At 34.3% G+C, this 16961-nt stretch overlaps 1 protein-coding gene across 2 annotated transcripts in view; it reads right to left on the reverse strand.

Moving 5' to 3' along the window:
• LOC149415291 (uncharacterized) overlaps window positions 1-16961 on the reverse strand; it is a 159821-nt gene that overhangs the window by 22371 nt on the left and 120489 nt on the right. For both annotated transcript variants that reach the window (XM_089642467.1, XM_089642466.1), the window contains exon 5: window positions 11857-12000. In XM_089642467.1, coding sequence (XP_089498593.1) covers window positions 11857-12000 — 144 coding nt within the window. The remainder of the gene's footprint in view (window positions 1-11856; window positions 12001-16961) is intronic.

Raw genomic sequence — 16961 nt, forward strand, 5'->3', positions numbered from 1 at the left:
CAAGCAATGTATGTTTCGAAGGCATGAGGTGCAACGTATTTCGCATGTACCATAAATCACAACTAATCGCACACATAATATTAATTTTATTTTATAGATAGTCTCCCTCCCCCCAACCTAATTTCGTCAGTGGAATTTGAAAATATCTTTTTTCTTTCTTTTAGTGATTGAATTTATAATCTAGGATATCCTGTACACAAAACCTTTATTGTTATTTCGTCTTTGAAAAATCTATGGGCGGACGTTAATCCCGCTTGCAGCGATTTTTTTCAAAAACCATACAATAATATAAAATTATGTAGGCACGATGGCCGCGCGCACTCGTCCGCCGTGCGACGCGGACAAAGGATAAACGTTAGCCCGAGGGAAGATCGACGCAAGTTCATTATTGAAAAAATAACAATTTAAAAGAAAAAGTGATTATAGCTGTATTGTGCCACATGTCCTTATTTTGCAATAATATTATAATGGGGTTTACAGGCTTCGGCAATATAGTCAATTAGTTTTGTCATTGAGTCAATGTTTCAATCAGTCTTTGGTGTTCATATCCAGAGATATCATATATTATTCCATACAGATATTTGGGTGAACTTATAAATCATCACAATAATAATTCATCACATCTTTAAAAGTTATGTAAAGTCATGGAAAGTGATGAAACATTAACTGGTTTAAGTAGGTTAGGTTAGGTTAGGTTAGGTTAGGTTAGGTTAGGTTAGGTTAGGTTAGGTTTAAATATTTTTTTCATCGTTTCTAATGACTTTATATCACTTTTTAAAGGTGTTTTGAATTGTCACTGTGTTGAGTTATCATGGAACCATTCTTTAAAAAAGACTCCCATACAGAATCCCTAAAGATGACATCGGTCCTCAGGGAAATTAGTTTCCTCAAGGCCTCCTGTATGGAGTAAATGTAAAAAAAAACTGGACTGATCACTAGATTCCTACCCAACCCTTATACATTTTACTTTCCCAGAAATTCCTCTCCTTCCTTTCCTTAAAGAAGATCCTCCACATAGCATCCCAAAAGATGACATAGGTTCTTAGGAAAATTATTTTCCTAAGAGCCTCCTGTGAGAATATCAAATGGGTTGGGTAGGAATCTAGTGATCAGTCCAGTTTTTTTTACATTTACTCCATACAGGAGGCCTTGAGGAAACTAATTTCCCTGAGGACCGATGTCATCTTTAGGGATTCTGTGAGTCTTTTTTAAAGAATAGAAGGAGAAAAGGTTCTGGGAAGGAGAAATACATGAAGGACGGGTAGGAATCTAGGGATCAGTGTATCCAGGAGGGACTGACATATCAATATATCCCTCCCGCTGTGGCAAAAGGCGATGGGTCGAGAGACCATTTGGAGAAGTCAAAAGGTTTCTCCAAACCAGCCTCTCCCGATCAGGCACGCTACGCAGCTGATGGGTAGGCGCAACCTGAGCACACCTCATTCGATGAACCCGAGAATCTCTGTTAAATCACACAAACGTAGCAAACCACTTGGGGTGACCTATGGCAGAGCTGTTAGTTATCCAAAAAATGGTTCCAAGGCGACGGTACCCAAATCAGCCTTCCAAATTAATTTAGATTCAAGCAAAGTTTGAGGAATCTTGATTTAATTTTAGCCTCCCATTGATTTTAGACCTATTTGAAAAAAAAATGTTGGGAACTTTCCCGATCAAATCCAGATTATTCCCGTCTGTAACAGCATTTAACTAAATTCCGCATTTGGGGGTTTCATAGTCCCAGTGACCCCGGACCTTTACATTTACGATGCTAATGCAATTGTTTAGGATATTTTCCAGAAAAAGCATAATGAAGTTCCTTCTAATCATGTTGTTTTTTTTTGTGTTGATTCTTGCTAATTAATTTAATAATATAATCTTTCTGTTTTTCAAAGGAGCTCGGCATCGAGGATCTTCTTTCCACTGCCTGAAGCATGTGGAAGCATCTGCCCGAAGCATGTGGACGAGTTCATCGGCCACTTTGCACAGAGAGACACGCCCAGGAGCCTGCGTGACAAAACAACTAGCGGTTACAGGTAGGGTGACCGGAAGGAGTGATATTATAAAAATAATACACTGGTATCAATAATACATGCCGGAGGTTGTACAACATATCAGAGCTGCACTAATAGGGAATATAAATAGTTCATCAATCATCAAATAAGAGGGCCAGGATTTTAGTGAGATATAATGTAGGTATGATTATAGAGACGGGGTTTTCAAGTGTGCGGTGAACTCTCATAAAAAAAAACTTGCTTCATAAATTTATCACACCCAACAGTGCGCCATTTAAACTCCGTGCTAAAAATCCACATGCCCGAATGATACTGCCCAAAACTCATATGTGCGTTACAAATATAGCGACTATGGAATTTCGAATAAATAGTTCAGAGATCATAATATTTTGTTATCACCAAATATATCAATATATTTTTTTTGTGACTATCGTTTATGAAATTATTATAAAAATAGTTAATTACTGAAGATGTTATATTTAAAACAACCACCATTGATTTTTTAATTTAAAAAGCCCCTATTTTAAGGCAAAAAATTGCGATTCCTCCTCCATTAGCCAATGTTTGAGACAGCCTTGTAACTTCCATTATAAAGGTTAAGTTGGAATAACGGAAGAGTGTAAATAAAGCCTTTAAGCATACCCCCGCGAAGACAACCGTTATGATAGTTAAATGGTAAAGTTTTTTCATGAATTTAGGGGTTTCAGGCTGGCTGTGAACTACGGTAAATTCTCTTAATTTATAATTCAATAAAAAGGTATTTTTTAAACTTGTGTCACTTTGCCCGCAGACGGGCGATAACTAAAGGTGCTGCAACGGATAGTGTGAAATGATTGCTATTCAAGGCGCGTTTCCCGTACGTTCTGTGTTGAGAGTGACGCCCGCTGAAATATTGTTATTAGACGCAATGATGCCCCAAAGCACACACACTTCTGGGCAGAGGTATGTTCTACACATTACACATATTAGTACATAGTCCTAAAATATGTCGTAGAAAGACTTTAAACGCCAAGTGCAACCACGGGGGAGGGACTGCAGTATAAAAATCACAACTTTACTAAAACTTGTTAAATTTTTTTAAACCTTCTGACTTCATAGCTTAGGTTTCACAATTTATGAAAATCGAAAAATGTAGTTGATGGAAACAGAAAAAAAACACTGTTCAAAATTATATACATAGGTAATACAATATTAAACTAAGTACCTATACAAAGAATACATACTTACATCTGATTATTATGCTATCGTCTGGACGTTTTCGGCCCTCTGATTGGTCGAATTCAAATCGTATGTTTCTGGTAAATTCCGCATAGCCTTCGCGCAAAAATACTAAATCGGGGGTCTGCAGGCAAAAAACGACAACTCTGCCCCTCAATTTTAACCGACCGTAAGGTTCATTTCGGTTTGCAGGCGTCCGGAGCCAAAAAACTAGGATCCGATTTCATATTGAAATATCGTTACAAAACTTACGTGCGACCCCACGGCGACCAAAACTGGAACCTCTCATAAGTCACCGAAGAAGTTCCGCCGTAATAATATTTCCTAGCGGCAGGTTCGCCAAAAAAAAAAGTTTTGACAAGGAAACTTTCGTGCCAAAATATAAATAAAATATTTAAAAAAAAATTTTTTGCCCTCGTGCCGTTGGAAAATGTACTATTTTTTGGATCGTCCAACGTAATACGAGATTTCCTATTGTCCTATTGTCCTATTGGACATGGGAATTGTCCCACTGGACATGGGAAATGTCCGATTGGACATTAGAAATGTCCTACCGGAAAGAGGAACAAGTGAAGTTGAATTATTGGAGCTCATATAATTGAAAGAAAACAAATACGCGATTCATAGACCTTAATAATTCATCTTAGACGCGATCAATTTATTACGTGTTTCAAATATGGCAAAAGTCCTTAAAAACAAATTAACTCCTCTTTAGTATAAAAAAGTACATCGGAAGTGCCAAAATATATTAAAGTTATTATTTCCTTTCAAAATTGGGAATTTATTGATTTTTTTTCAATTTTTGAGGACTTATCCCAATAAAATTATTTTTAATATATTTACTTTGACAATCTTTTGGCAAGAGCGTAATATTATTTCAACAAAACATGTAGATTTTTAGGACTTATCCCAATATAATAATTCTTAATATATTTAAAAAGTTTAATTACTTTGACAATCTTTTGATAATATAAGTATATCTTTTGATATTTTACATATGTATATATGTCAGCGATAAGCGATTGGTACCAATTATTGTATTGACTTTGTAACAATTGTCCTCTATGTAATTATGTACTGTTTTTTTATGCAATAAAAAAAAGAATATAATATTATTTCAGCAAAGTAATATGTAATATTGTTAACAGCCAACTAAGTGCCGCCCGCAGGGTCTAGCAGCAAAAGACCCGTGGAGCGGGTTTTTAACTGCTGGACATAAATTATTAGTGGAATATCTAGTAGTTTCGATTTTATTACGTATTTGACCTTGTTTTTGTTTTAGAGGTTGTTTTTTTTTATTTTTGATGTTTTTTATTTTGCTTTTCTTTTTTTAAATCTTGCTTTTGCATGTTGTGCTTATTTAGATGTCTTTGTGATAAACAAATATAACATGTAAAAGCCCAGCCGATCATGAAATTAGAAATATATAAATAAATAAAATAATGTTCAAAGATAAACAGAATAAAGAATGAAAAACAACCTAAAGAAAATGAGAAAATAACTTAAAGATCTTACACACAGTAGGAGTAGAGGGTGCGTAATTAATAATTTGATTGAAATTTTACTAATATACATTTATTAAATTGACCTGAGGTAAAAATGGAAAATATCAGCGTCTGAAAAGTCCTTCTGAAAAATGTATGTTTTTGTGTAGTTAGTTTTTTAGTGTGGGATAGTAACAAATGAATGTTCTCCAGGAGGTAGTCATTGTCAACAGCGTTATGAATAATTTTGAATAAGAATTTATGGATTAATTAGCTTTTCTGTATTAATGTTAGTTGAAAATATTTATCGCTCGTTTGCCGTTAAAACTGAATAAAGAGTAAGAAAACCAAGTGATTTCAATCTCAGCATCTTTCCTAATCTACATACAGGGTTTTCCAATAAGAGGTATTATTTTGATATTCAATCGTAAAAGATCAATGGTTTCGTTGCTTGTGTGAAAGTAAACATTGTCCGGATCAATACCATCCAATTCTGGCCATAAAAATCATTAATCATCTCTCGATAGCGTAATCCATTCACCGTAACTGTTGCTCCAGCCTCATTTTCGAAAAAGTAAGGTCCAATGACTTCGCCGGACCATAAACCGCACCAAACAGTCACACGTTGAGACAATATGTTTTCAACAATAACTCTTGGGTTTTCCGAGCCCCAGATGCGACAATTTCGCTTGTTGACGAAGCCACCGAGGTGGAAATGGGCCTCATCACTCAAGATGATTTGCATTTGATTCACTCAAGTGAATTTTGATAATTTAAATGCGTTTTTATTAATGGCGTAGTTTCTACTGTCAAATGTCAAAAAATGACAGCTTCAAAAGTAACATCTACCGAAATAGCGGGCTATTCAAAATAACACCTCTTATTGGAAAACCCTGTACATAAACTTTCCGTAGGTACCTACTTCTAAAAGATTTCCAGATCCATATGAACTGGTTGGCAGAAATTAATATTACATTATCAATTTGACGCGCATTCGAGGTACAAAGCGAAATTCCCAGAACACTGAGAATGCTTATAACATATTGACGTTTCGTGATTAAGGGTGAAGGGAAATGACACATGCTTAAATTACCGTAGGATCAATGAATCTGATTGCGACAAACTGATTTTTTTTTCATTCAACATTCCTTTACAGACGCCAAAAAGCCACTGACACCAGACAAATTTATAATATAATTATTCTGATCGTTATTGAAATTAGATGCATTTTTAAGATAATTTTGTACGATGACTCTACGGAGATTCATCGACTATATAAATGATGCTGACTGACATCTAATGAATTTAAGAATTAATTAACTTCACTTTACCTTAATTGGGTACTGGAACGGTTATTTGACTGGATTTCACTCCACAGGCGACATCCGTTTGAAAGTATTTCTTTATTTTTTATTTAATGAATATAATATTAAATGTGACATGGTGAGCATCACGTAGTACACAGCTGCCCACAATAAATTATTATCTTCCGAAGTACAAAAAAAAATCCCGCATAATTAACTAAACGGGCTCCGTGGTCGAGGGGTAAGGCTTTCGACTCAAATTCTCGACCCAGGTTCAAATCCCGACGTGCGCAAATTTTACTTGATTAATTTGTGTTAATTCAAAATTTAATAATTAAAAATATTTTATAGTATATTTGCGGCACTATTCAGAGTTGAAGATACTCTCAGTATCGCCCTGGTGTAAGACCAACATTCAGAAATGAAACGTTGCTTGAAATAGCTTTGGCTCTCTCTCCCCTCTCCACTTCCCTCAGACTCACAATAAGCCCTATACTAGGTATGTCATAATCTCACCAGCCCCTATACTAGGTATGTCATAATCTCACTAGCCCCTATACTAGGTATGTCATAATCTCACTAGCCCCTATACTAGGTATGTCATAATCTCACCAGCCCGTATACTAGGTATGTCATAATCTCACTAACCCCTATACTAGGTATGTCATAATCTCACTAGCCCCTATACTAGGTATGTCATAATCTCACTAGCCCCTATACTAGGTATGTCATAATCTCACTAGTCCCTATACTAGGTATATCATAATCTCACTAGCCCCTATACTAGGTATGTCATAATCTCATTAGCCCCTATACTAGGTATGTCATAATCTCACTAGCCCCTATACTAGGTATGTCATAATCTCATTAGCCCCTATACTAGGTATGTCATAATCTCACTGGCTCCAAACGTTTGAGAGCAGTTGGGTCACTTGTACGGTATTCACAAAATTATTAAATGGGACTATGTTTGAATGTGGCTGAAGCAAGGAATACGCGTCAAGACTGCGTTGTTTGGCGTTCTATCATCACTGCTTACCTCACGGGGAAATGGCGTAATGATGAGCTAGTAAGTTGATGTCAATAAATCAGATTTCGCTTCTAATTTCAAATATTTCTGCCAAATGGTAACTCAATCTTCATCTATCAAAATACATTTCAAATATTGTAAACGATATTTAGTTGGCTATTCACAGCGAATCTGATTCTAACGAATACAGTCTGATCTATTTATGATTACTTGATGATAGATTGAAAGGCATATCATTATTATTTATCCGTAGGTTATACAGAAAACGGTATTATTCTAACGGAACTAGGATGTAATCTTCTCTTTCATTGAAGGATGTTTAGAATTGCAGACTGTATTCCAATTCATTAAATCAACAACACGCTTCACGCCGTATTCCCCAAGGGTTAAAAGTGATAAGTGGTTTTGTATTAACTGGCCAGCTATTAGGAAAATGCCTTAGGCATAATTTTACAGAAGTTTATGCGTTAAACGTTTGAATTTTTGAAGTAAAAAATTATTTTTTTAAAATTAAAACCAGAACAAATGTTTTTTCGTCACACGTCGCCACTGGGTAGGTATAACCTAGCACATCACGTGATAGCACTCCGTCTCGTTCCAGCAGCACCGTACTTGACTAGACAGTGCGTGTATCACTCGATCCGTTGCGACCTGTAGTAGTATGACCAGTGGATAGACCACATTATAAAAGACCTTTCGACCCCAGAAACTCTGGTAAAATTGATTATCTGCATAAGAAAGAAGAATATAAATATTTGAAAATGGTTGATCACTACACCAGAAGTAAAACCAACCACCCCCACAATACACGCCAATCGGTTCATATCTTCAGTGTCTTTGCAATTACTACCTACCATGGAGCAGAATTCTTTTTGTCTCAAGTACGACAAATCTCAAACGGTGAGTTCTGGCGTCATGAGGTTAGCAAGGCGTTTTAATGTATCTTAAATATCTCTTGCTTCCAAAAGACAGACTTGGCAGATTTACAAACGTTTTGCCAACATTTGTAGAACCAAATTACATAGTAATTTAATTCATATGGTATGAATTATGTTGACTGTGCACCCAATCAGGATGTGTACCGTTAATGCAACCATATACACATAGAACAGGACCGTAATATTATTTTATCTAATTGCATGACTCAGGTGTCAATGAACACAAACCTCCATTGCGCTAAAAGTAATAGTAATTCAATGCGTCAATAAATTATGGCAAAACAAAATACGGCTTGTGTTATGAAATATAAAGATATCGAAATATCCTCGATCCTTTTTGAAATGAAAAATCATAGCTTGGATTTAATGCGCAATCCTTAAATATAGCGCAGTAATTACAATATGCTTAGATTGTCAAATATTGTGGATAATTGAATTGCTAGAGCTGATTAACTTTATAATATCTGAATAAAGACATATAGATAAGTATGTATAAAAAATAAATAATATAATAAATAAAGAGTATAGAAGAAGAATTTGAGCAGTGGCGGTACGTAATCATTCTCAATGGGGGTTCAATCAAAGTTTAGATAGAAAAATAAAAAAAAATATATTTGCAAATGTATCGAATATTTGTAAAAATGAAGGCCAAGAGAAGAAAACCCCAACAATATTTTTTTACTAAGCAACAATAATGAATTTATTTAATAAAAAAATATTATTTTTATTATGTTTCGCTTTATTCAACACCACATTATTCGAAAGTGACAGCTGGAGAATTTTATAAAACTTTAACGTCAGGTTGCATCGCATGTAATTGGTAGTGGAAGGTGCTCCGCAACAACATGTGAATATTTTGTGCCAGGAGATAGATAGGTAAGTATTTCTCTCTCTACGATACAGAATATTGTTTGTATGAAAAATTCCTTAGGAAGTATCTGTCCATAGGTGCGTTCTGGATTCCGCTCCTATGAACGGATTTTCAGATGGTCGGGCGGATTTAGGAGTAAAGAGTTTTAAGTGGTGCGCTGTTCGAAATACAATAAATTGTATTTTTCCTCCTTATACCATATATCTTCGAGATTCTGATAAACTTTATCATTTCCTCAAAGAAGCTCCCCCACAGCATTCCCAAAGACGATTTAAGTTTGAGTTATGTAATACAAACAAAAAGTTATTTGGCTTGAACATATAAATTTAATAAATTATGCTAATCACGCTGACTTCACTTTCAACCTAAAAGTAAAACATGTTATGTCCACAGTACTTACGTATACTTGTATAGACTCAAGACATAAAATAAATAACCTCCAATAATTTTTGTTATTTGTTTTTGGGTTGTTATGCCGTGTTGCGCTAACTCCTTCTTTAGCCAACGTTTCGGACAGCATTGCAGTGTCCATCATCAGGGCAGATGTGTTATTTGAGGTTGTGTTACTACTGTTAATACTTTTGGCCGTGAAAATCTTAAATCATATTTAACCTCCAATAATACCAAAAATGAATGAAATAACAATGTTATGAAATAATTTTATGTGTGTAATCATGAATGGCGTAAACATGTCAAATTAAATTTGCTTTTGCTAACAACTACCTGTTAGAATCTACCGAAAGTACCTACACATTATTATGCATTATTAGCAGCTTCGAGGATTTTCCCACATAAATGTTATATTTTTATCGATACGTCAAAGGCGAACGGAAATAAGTTATGAAATAAAAAAAAACTCTCACAAACACAAGTAGATTTGATGCGTTTTTAAACAAAAAGTCAAGTAAAATACATTTTAGGGTAGTGTTAGTGCGACTTCATACAGCACCTGCCTAAGAACAGCTGACGGACAAGGTGTATTTTGGTATAAGGTATTCAGAAATAGTAAGGACGGGTTGTTTCGGAGAATCTCAACAATTCATCAAATTTCAACGTTCATTTTCAAGTTCTGTGAAAGATTTTTTCAAGTTCTGTTTTTATTTCAGTTTTGTCAAGCAACTAGCCTACAATGATATAAAAACAGAACTTGAATAAGTCTTTCACAGAACCCGAAAATGAACGTTGAAATTTGATGAATTGTTCAAATTCTCCGAAACAACCCGTCCCAAGCCAACGCTTTTGAAAAAACTTTCTTGTTTTACATCAGAGTTTCCCAAACATATATAGTTTCTCGCCATTTTTTAATATATTTTTAAAATATATATTTTTTTAGAATACAGAATTTAAAACGCTAAGCAGATGTAATTTTAAAGCTATTTAATAAAATTAAGAAAACAGTTTTGAAAAACCCTTTGAATTTATTAAGCGTGATAGCTGTTTCACCTTCCAAAGGCAGTTTATAGTGTGACAAAATGAACATACAAAAACATGAGTTTAAATTCAATTGAGTGGAAATCGATCGTTCGAATCCTGCGTTTTTCAAGTAAATTACGTAAATAAAACATATTGAACTGGTTTGAAGTTGATACTTATTTTCTGTAAGTAAAAAAATACTGAATGATAATTTTGCCCTTAATACACCTTTCTACGTATTACTCACTTTTTTACATTAACTCCACACAGGAGGCCATGGGGAAAATAATTCCTCTCTTACTTTTTGAGGAGAGGAAGGAGTTTTGAAGAAATCCATGTTGTAGGAAGGAGGAACCACAGAGTCCGTCAAATCGTTCCATAGCCGAGATGTTGAAGTCAAGAACGAATCGTGCACGGAGAAAAATGATCCTGTTAAAAAAGTGACGGCATGCTAACTTTACGGTAAAATATTAGTCATTCAGAATATATCGAGAACACGTATTTTTTTATAAATAGTATCATGATGGAATGCTACAATACATGTACATGCTACAACATCGTAAATGTTTATTATCCTAAGACGGTAAACGGTTGGTTAATTATTTCTTGGTTCACAGTGTCCATACCATAGTGTAAAATATCGTAAATGTCTATAATCGTAAGACGGTGAACGGTTGGTTAATTATTTGTTAGTTCACAGTGTCCATAGTGTAAAAAATCGTAAATGTCTATGGTCGTAAGATGGTAAACGGTTGGTGAAGTATCGACTCAGAAGGCAGGTGTTATCTTTGCGGAATAATAATGAATGTTAGTCTGATATAAAATATTTCCTGAAGGTTGAATAACAAACGGCTAAGGCAATATTAACGGTTGGGCAAGGAAGGTACCTAAATAAATATACGTTAAGTAGTTACCTGTTGAGATATGTGGTTCTTTACCGTTTAATTAAGCTGACTTGGGCTATTAAAATTTAATATTTTTACTCTCGTTTATTGTCATTGATATAGATGGTACATTTGCAACTCGTTTCAATATTGTCTTGTTGGTATATTTTTTTCTCAATCGTTATATTTTTTTACACAATCGATATCATGATGGTCTACTAGGTCGAGGCGTAAGGCTCTCGAATAACAAATTGGAAGTCGCAGGTTCAAAAATCGGCGTGCGCAAGTAGATTTTATTTGTGTTGTTTCACAAAAAACTCATTAAAAATAATATACAGAATATTTGCGGCACGTTCCAGAGCTTAAGATACTTTCAGTACCGCCCTTGTGTAAGATCATCATTCAGAATTGAAACTGTGGCCGTGTTTGGTGACCAGATCTGAGTGGCCAGGTACTTCCTTACCGTCTTCTTCACCAACTCTTTCACTTTACCTTCAGCCTCACAACATGCCATAGTCTCATTGACTCCAGACAATTGGGAGAAATTCACACAAAACAAGAACAAACTAAATTTTGATGTTGTAGAAAACTACAAGACAAAAAAAAACAAATGAGCAATTCTCTGGACCCGCAGTAATTCCAAAGGATTATAGCACTAAACAAAAATAAATACAAAAAATTGCGTCGGAATACAACAAGTACCTGAACATCCATGGTCCAGGCGTCTTGGCGCCTCGGCTGGTCGGGCGCTACAGACGCCACTCTGTCCTGGCGCCTTCTGTACTCTTGGAGCACTGGGATCTTGCACTCTTTGTCCCCGCTGCGGAGAATAACTTCGCGTTCTATCTGTCAATGGAAACAAAGATAATTAGGACATGTAATATGTACCCATCGACACCTTACAAAATTATAATGTACAATACGAGCAATCCAAGCTCCATAGTCTTATAGATCACAGTTATACAACAAGACTAAGATCAGAACAAAGGATGATAGTAACAAAAATGAATACATCGTTTGGACAACGTTTCCATGTATTCCTGGCTCCTAAGGTGTTTAATGGGTTCGAGCAGCAATGCAGTAAGTTTTTAACCCTCTTTAAGCAAATTACCGTATGGCTGATAGAAAGTGGTGGAACGAAATCGGAAAGCTTTCTGAATTAAATTATTGTATGACTGAAGAAAGACCCTTAAGTGAAATAATTCCGACTTTATCCCTATTATCGTACATATATTTATAATTTTTGTTTTTGTATTACCAATAGTATTACGATATATATATATACAACATTGTATTATTGTTTTTATATGTACCACCACCATAATGCGGGCATTTGCCTAGTTTGGGGTATTATTATTAATAAATAAAATGAAATAAATAAATACTTGTCATCAAAATTTCCCGGCGCGTTTTACTCTGTCACTCGGGATAAGAAATACAGTATCGGAATTGATACACATTTCGTTTTTGTATCAGCTGAATGAGAATAACGTAACCCTATCTGTCCATAAAAACACATGCATCATTTAAATATGCGATTAATTTGTAATGATCATCAAATCCTAAGGGTGCCATTCGTCATTAATAATACCATTCTTCCGTATAATTTTAAATGAAAATTTTAATATTGATTACTGTTTTACTAAATTGTTATGTTCATGTTCATTATTCATTTTAGTGTAACTCTCTCACCAAGCACAAAAACCAGTTTCTTCATTGGTGAGATTGCGAACATAAATATATTTTGTAATGTAAATATATTTTTATGTACTCATTTAACATTCTGTATCCGCTTATATATATTAAATAAAAAAAAATATTATCAAATGTTTGTAAAAGCGCTTTTGGGCGAACAGAAATTCAAATAGAGAAGTCAGAAATTAGTCAGAAATCAGAACCGTGATAATTTGTGCTCTATTCTTTGTCCAATCCTTCTCGAAATATTTGTTTATCATTTGTTGAGTGTGATCAATAAAGAATTAGCTTCGTTAGCGATACATTCTGTTGTTAATTAGACGTAAGCAATTTTAAGAATTTATTCAGGTTGGAATATTCTGTTTCGAACGTCAAATAATATACCGAAAATTATATTATTTGACGTTCGAAACAAAATATTCCAACAGAATGTATCGCTAACGAAGCTAATATCACTATATTGATCACACTCAACAAATGATAAACAAATATTTGTTTGTCATTTGTTGAGTGTGATCAATATAGTGATATTAGCTTCGTTAGCGATACATTCTGTTGTTAATTAGACGTAAGCAATTTTAAGAATTTATTGAGGTCGGAATATTCTGTTTCGAACGTCAAATAATATACGAAAAATTTAAGCGTTAAATTGGTTAATGGTTTTACAATATAGTATTTAGCCTTCCGTAATTGCACAGAATAATGGCATACACGATATCTTGAAAGAAAACAAGTTATTGAAATGTTTAGATGGTTTTTCGATGAAAATCTAACTTTTCGTAACAGTTATACAGAATGACGACATTCCTGGTATCTCTAAAATGAGCATGTTTTTTACATATATAAGGTATCTACGATGAATTTATTATCTCCCGTAACAGTAATACAGAATTATGACTTGCATGATATCTCGAAAATCAACAAGTTTTTGAAAAGTTTAAAGGATTTTTGTTGAATATATTATCTCCTGTAAATACAGTATAAAGACATGCATAATATCTCGAAAATTAACAAATTTTTGCAATGTTTAAAGAGTTTTTCGATGAATATATTATCTCCCGTAACAGTAATATAGAAGAAGGACGTGCATGATATCTTGAAAATCAACAAGTTTTTGCAATGTTTTAAGGATTTTCGTTGAATATATTATCTCCCGTAACAGTAATACAGAATAAGGACATGCATGATATTTCGAAAATCAACAAGTTTTTGCAGTGCTTAAAGAGTTTTTCGATGAATATATTATCTCCCGTAACAGTAATATAGAAGAAGGACGTGCATGATATCTTGAAAATCAACAAGTTTTTGCAATGTTTTAAGGATTTTCGTTGAATATATTATCTCCCGTAACAGTAATACAGAATAAGAACATGCATGATATTTCGAAAATCAACAAGTTTTTGCAGTGCTTAAAGAGTTGTTCGATGAATATACTATCTATTTTCAGAAGAGTTAGTACAAAACAACATTTTCAATCAGTTTTGGCCTTAAAATGATAAATCCATGTGGCAATATCTTTGTACAGTTCGTAAACTATAAACAATGGAGGTTTTTATCAAGATATAATTAAAATTGATTTCGTTATACGGTCTTTGAGAAACCTATAGAAATCACGAGAAAAACGCGATTATATGTATACATTTGAGAAATTAAAATTCGCAGTTCTGTAAATATGATTTTTAAATACAAGCCCGATAATGAACGTGTGTGGAATACGGAATGAACTTACTGTTGACTCACGAGTAAAGTGTGCTGTCAAGGAAATATATTCCGTGGTAAATATTATTTTTATTTGTTATTTTATAAGAGTGAATAGCCAAGTAAATTAATAGAGGTAGATTATTTATAAGAAAAATAATGCATCAAATAGCTCTAACGTGTTCAATAAAGAGTTATATCATTGATCGTAAAATAAAAGAAAACATTAAACTTGAAACGCCTAACAAATTATTAGTCGTCTGAAATTTCAACACAAATTGAAAATATCTCCCGAGTAAAAATAAATGCCGCCGACGGGAATTGAGCCCACACCTTCTGATGTCCGGTCAGGTGCTCTGGACCACTGAGCCACGTCGGCTTATTTCCAACACGCCAAATAATTGAATATGTACTAGTACTTCAATCAACAATTACTGCTTATTATTTTTTTTTCACCTGTGAACAACCAACTTTCTTTTTGTATGAAAGGATTGATATTTTAGGCGACTAATCATTGCTTATAATAATTTGTTATCCTTTGTGCTATGCATAAAACCTTGTCTTATAAACATTAGTTCAGCATTGAAAAAAAAAAATATATATATAATAATTGAAGACGCCTCATTAAAAATTCCGTCTGGAGCCAGTGAGACTATGGCATCCCCAATATTGTGAGGTTGGAGGTAGTAGGGAGGGGAAGGAGATGGAGAAAAGGAAGGTGGGTAGATTCTTGGCTGTTCAGATATGGTCCCCAAACACGCCCAAGTCATTTCAAGCAACTTTTCTAATCTAAATGGTGGCCTTACACCAGGGCTATACTGAGACCATTTTCCACTCTGGAACGTGTCGCAAGTATACTATATATTATTTATAGTGAATACAGTTTGAAATACAATGAAATAAAAATAAATGAAATGAAACACAAATTCGTCAAATAAAATTTACTTGCGCACGCCCGCGACCTTTGGATTGCTAGTGGATAGACTCGACCACGGCCCTCTGATGAATCTTCTGAATCTGTGCCACCCTGGGCAGCGAATCCTGAGTCACAAAATGTCTCATTGGTAGTTTTACTAGAAGACTTTACGCTATTATTATTTTTCACATAATATGTACGAAATTGTTATTTTGAATATTTAACAGAGTGAAAACAAAAATATTACATATTTACAAGTGATCAATAAATTTACAAAATGTTTTCATACATGCTTTGAGAACTTCACACAAAAATATATAATTATCTGTCTTATATATTTTTTTTTATATTAACTCCACACAGGAGGCCCTGAAGAAAATAATTTCCTTCAGGGCCTATGTCATCTTTGGGGATGCTGTGTGGAGGGTTTTTTTGTGGAGAGGAAGGAGTGAACATGCGTCTTGAAGAGTCTCATGTTGTAGGAGGGAGGAAACACAGAGGCCGGCAGTTCGTTCCACAGCCTAATATATTAATATAAAGAATTATGTCTGCGGGCGGCGTTTGATTTGTATACATATCTACAGTTTTATTTAGAGATGGATGAAATTAAGCACAATTGACCTTCAAAACAAGAGGAAGGTCAATGTCTTTGTAAGATTTAGAAAAATCACCCATCCCCTTTTCCCGCCCCAGCAAAATAAAGCCTGGGAAACGCCGGATGTTTCAACGAGTATACAAATCAACAGTTTTATTCCGAGACTAATGAAATTTTACCGGGTGAGTTATAATAATGCGGACAGTTTTCTTCGGTGGTTCTATTGCCTCCAATCACTCTTGAACTATTGATGAAATATTGGTAATAACCGAAAATATATATGTTATACGAGTATTTCCAAAATAATAATTAGTCCATCTTAAAATTGTGCGTGATTTGGAGCGTATTGTATATAATTTTGCTAGAGCGTAAACATAATAAAATTTGGTTCGTATGAACCCATGTTCGGATTGCTTAGCTTTTTATTTAAGTTGTCAAAGTCGTAAAGAGTATAAACGCAAGAATGTACTGATGACTGTTCGTTTAATTTCTCACGATAAACACGCATATTGCATGTTTTATTTAAACGTGCGACATTGAGAAAAAAACAAGCCGGTTTTATGAAGTAATCATAAAAATATATCCATCAATTTATTTTCAATTTTGCTACAAAGTAAACACAAGATTTGAATTTCCCGTTTTCAAATTAGATAGGTAGGTTAGTATAATACAAAGAAATTTATTTCATTCTTAGTTCAATTTGATCTTGAAGTAATTGCTTTGAACTTAATGACGAATTCACCGTTCGCGGGGCAGACCCGGTGATATCTATGTTTAGATCCACTTAATCCGAGTCACTGAGAGCCGAAGACAAGTAGAATTTGTTAGCAGAACATCGGCTTTATGTCCTGGAGGCTTTTACAGGCACTTTTATGCGTACATACACTTGTAAACAATGGTACA

The sequence above is a fragment of the Hesperophylax consimilis genome, chromosome 18, assembly GCF_061612785.1.
Source record: "Hesperophylax consimilis isolate HC1 chromosome 18, BYU_Hcon_1.0, whole genome shotgun sequence".
In the NCBI taxonomy this organism is placed as follows: Eukaryota; Metazoa; Arthropoda; class Insecta; order Trichoptera; family Limnephilidae; genus Hesperophylax; species Hesperophylax consimilis.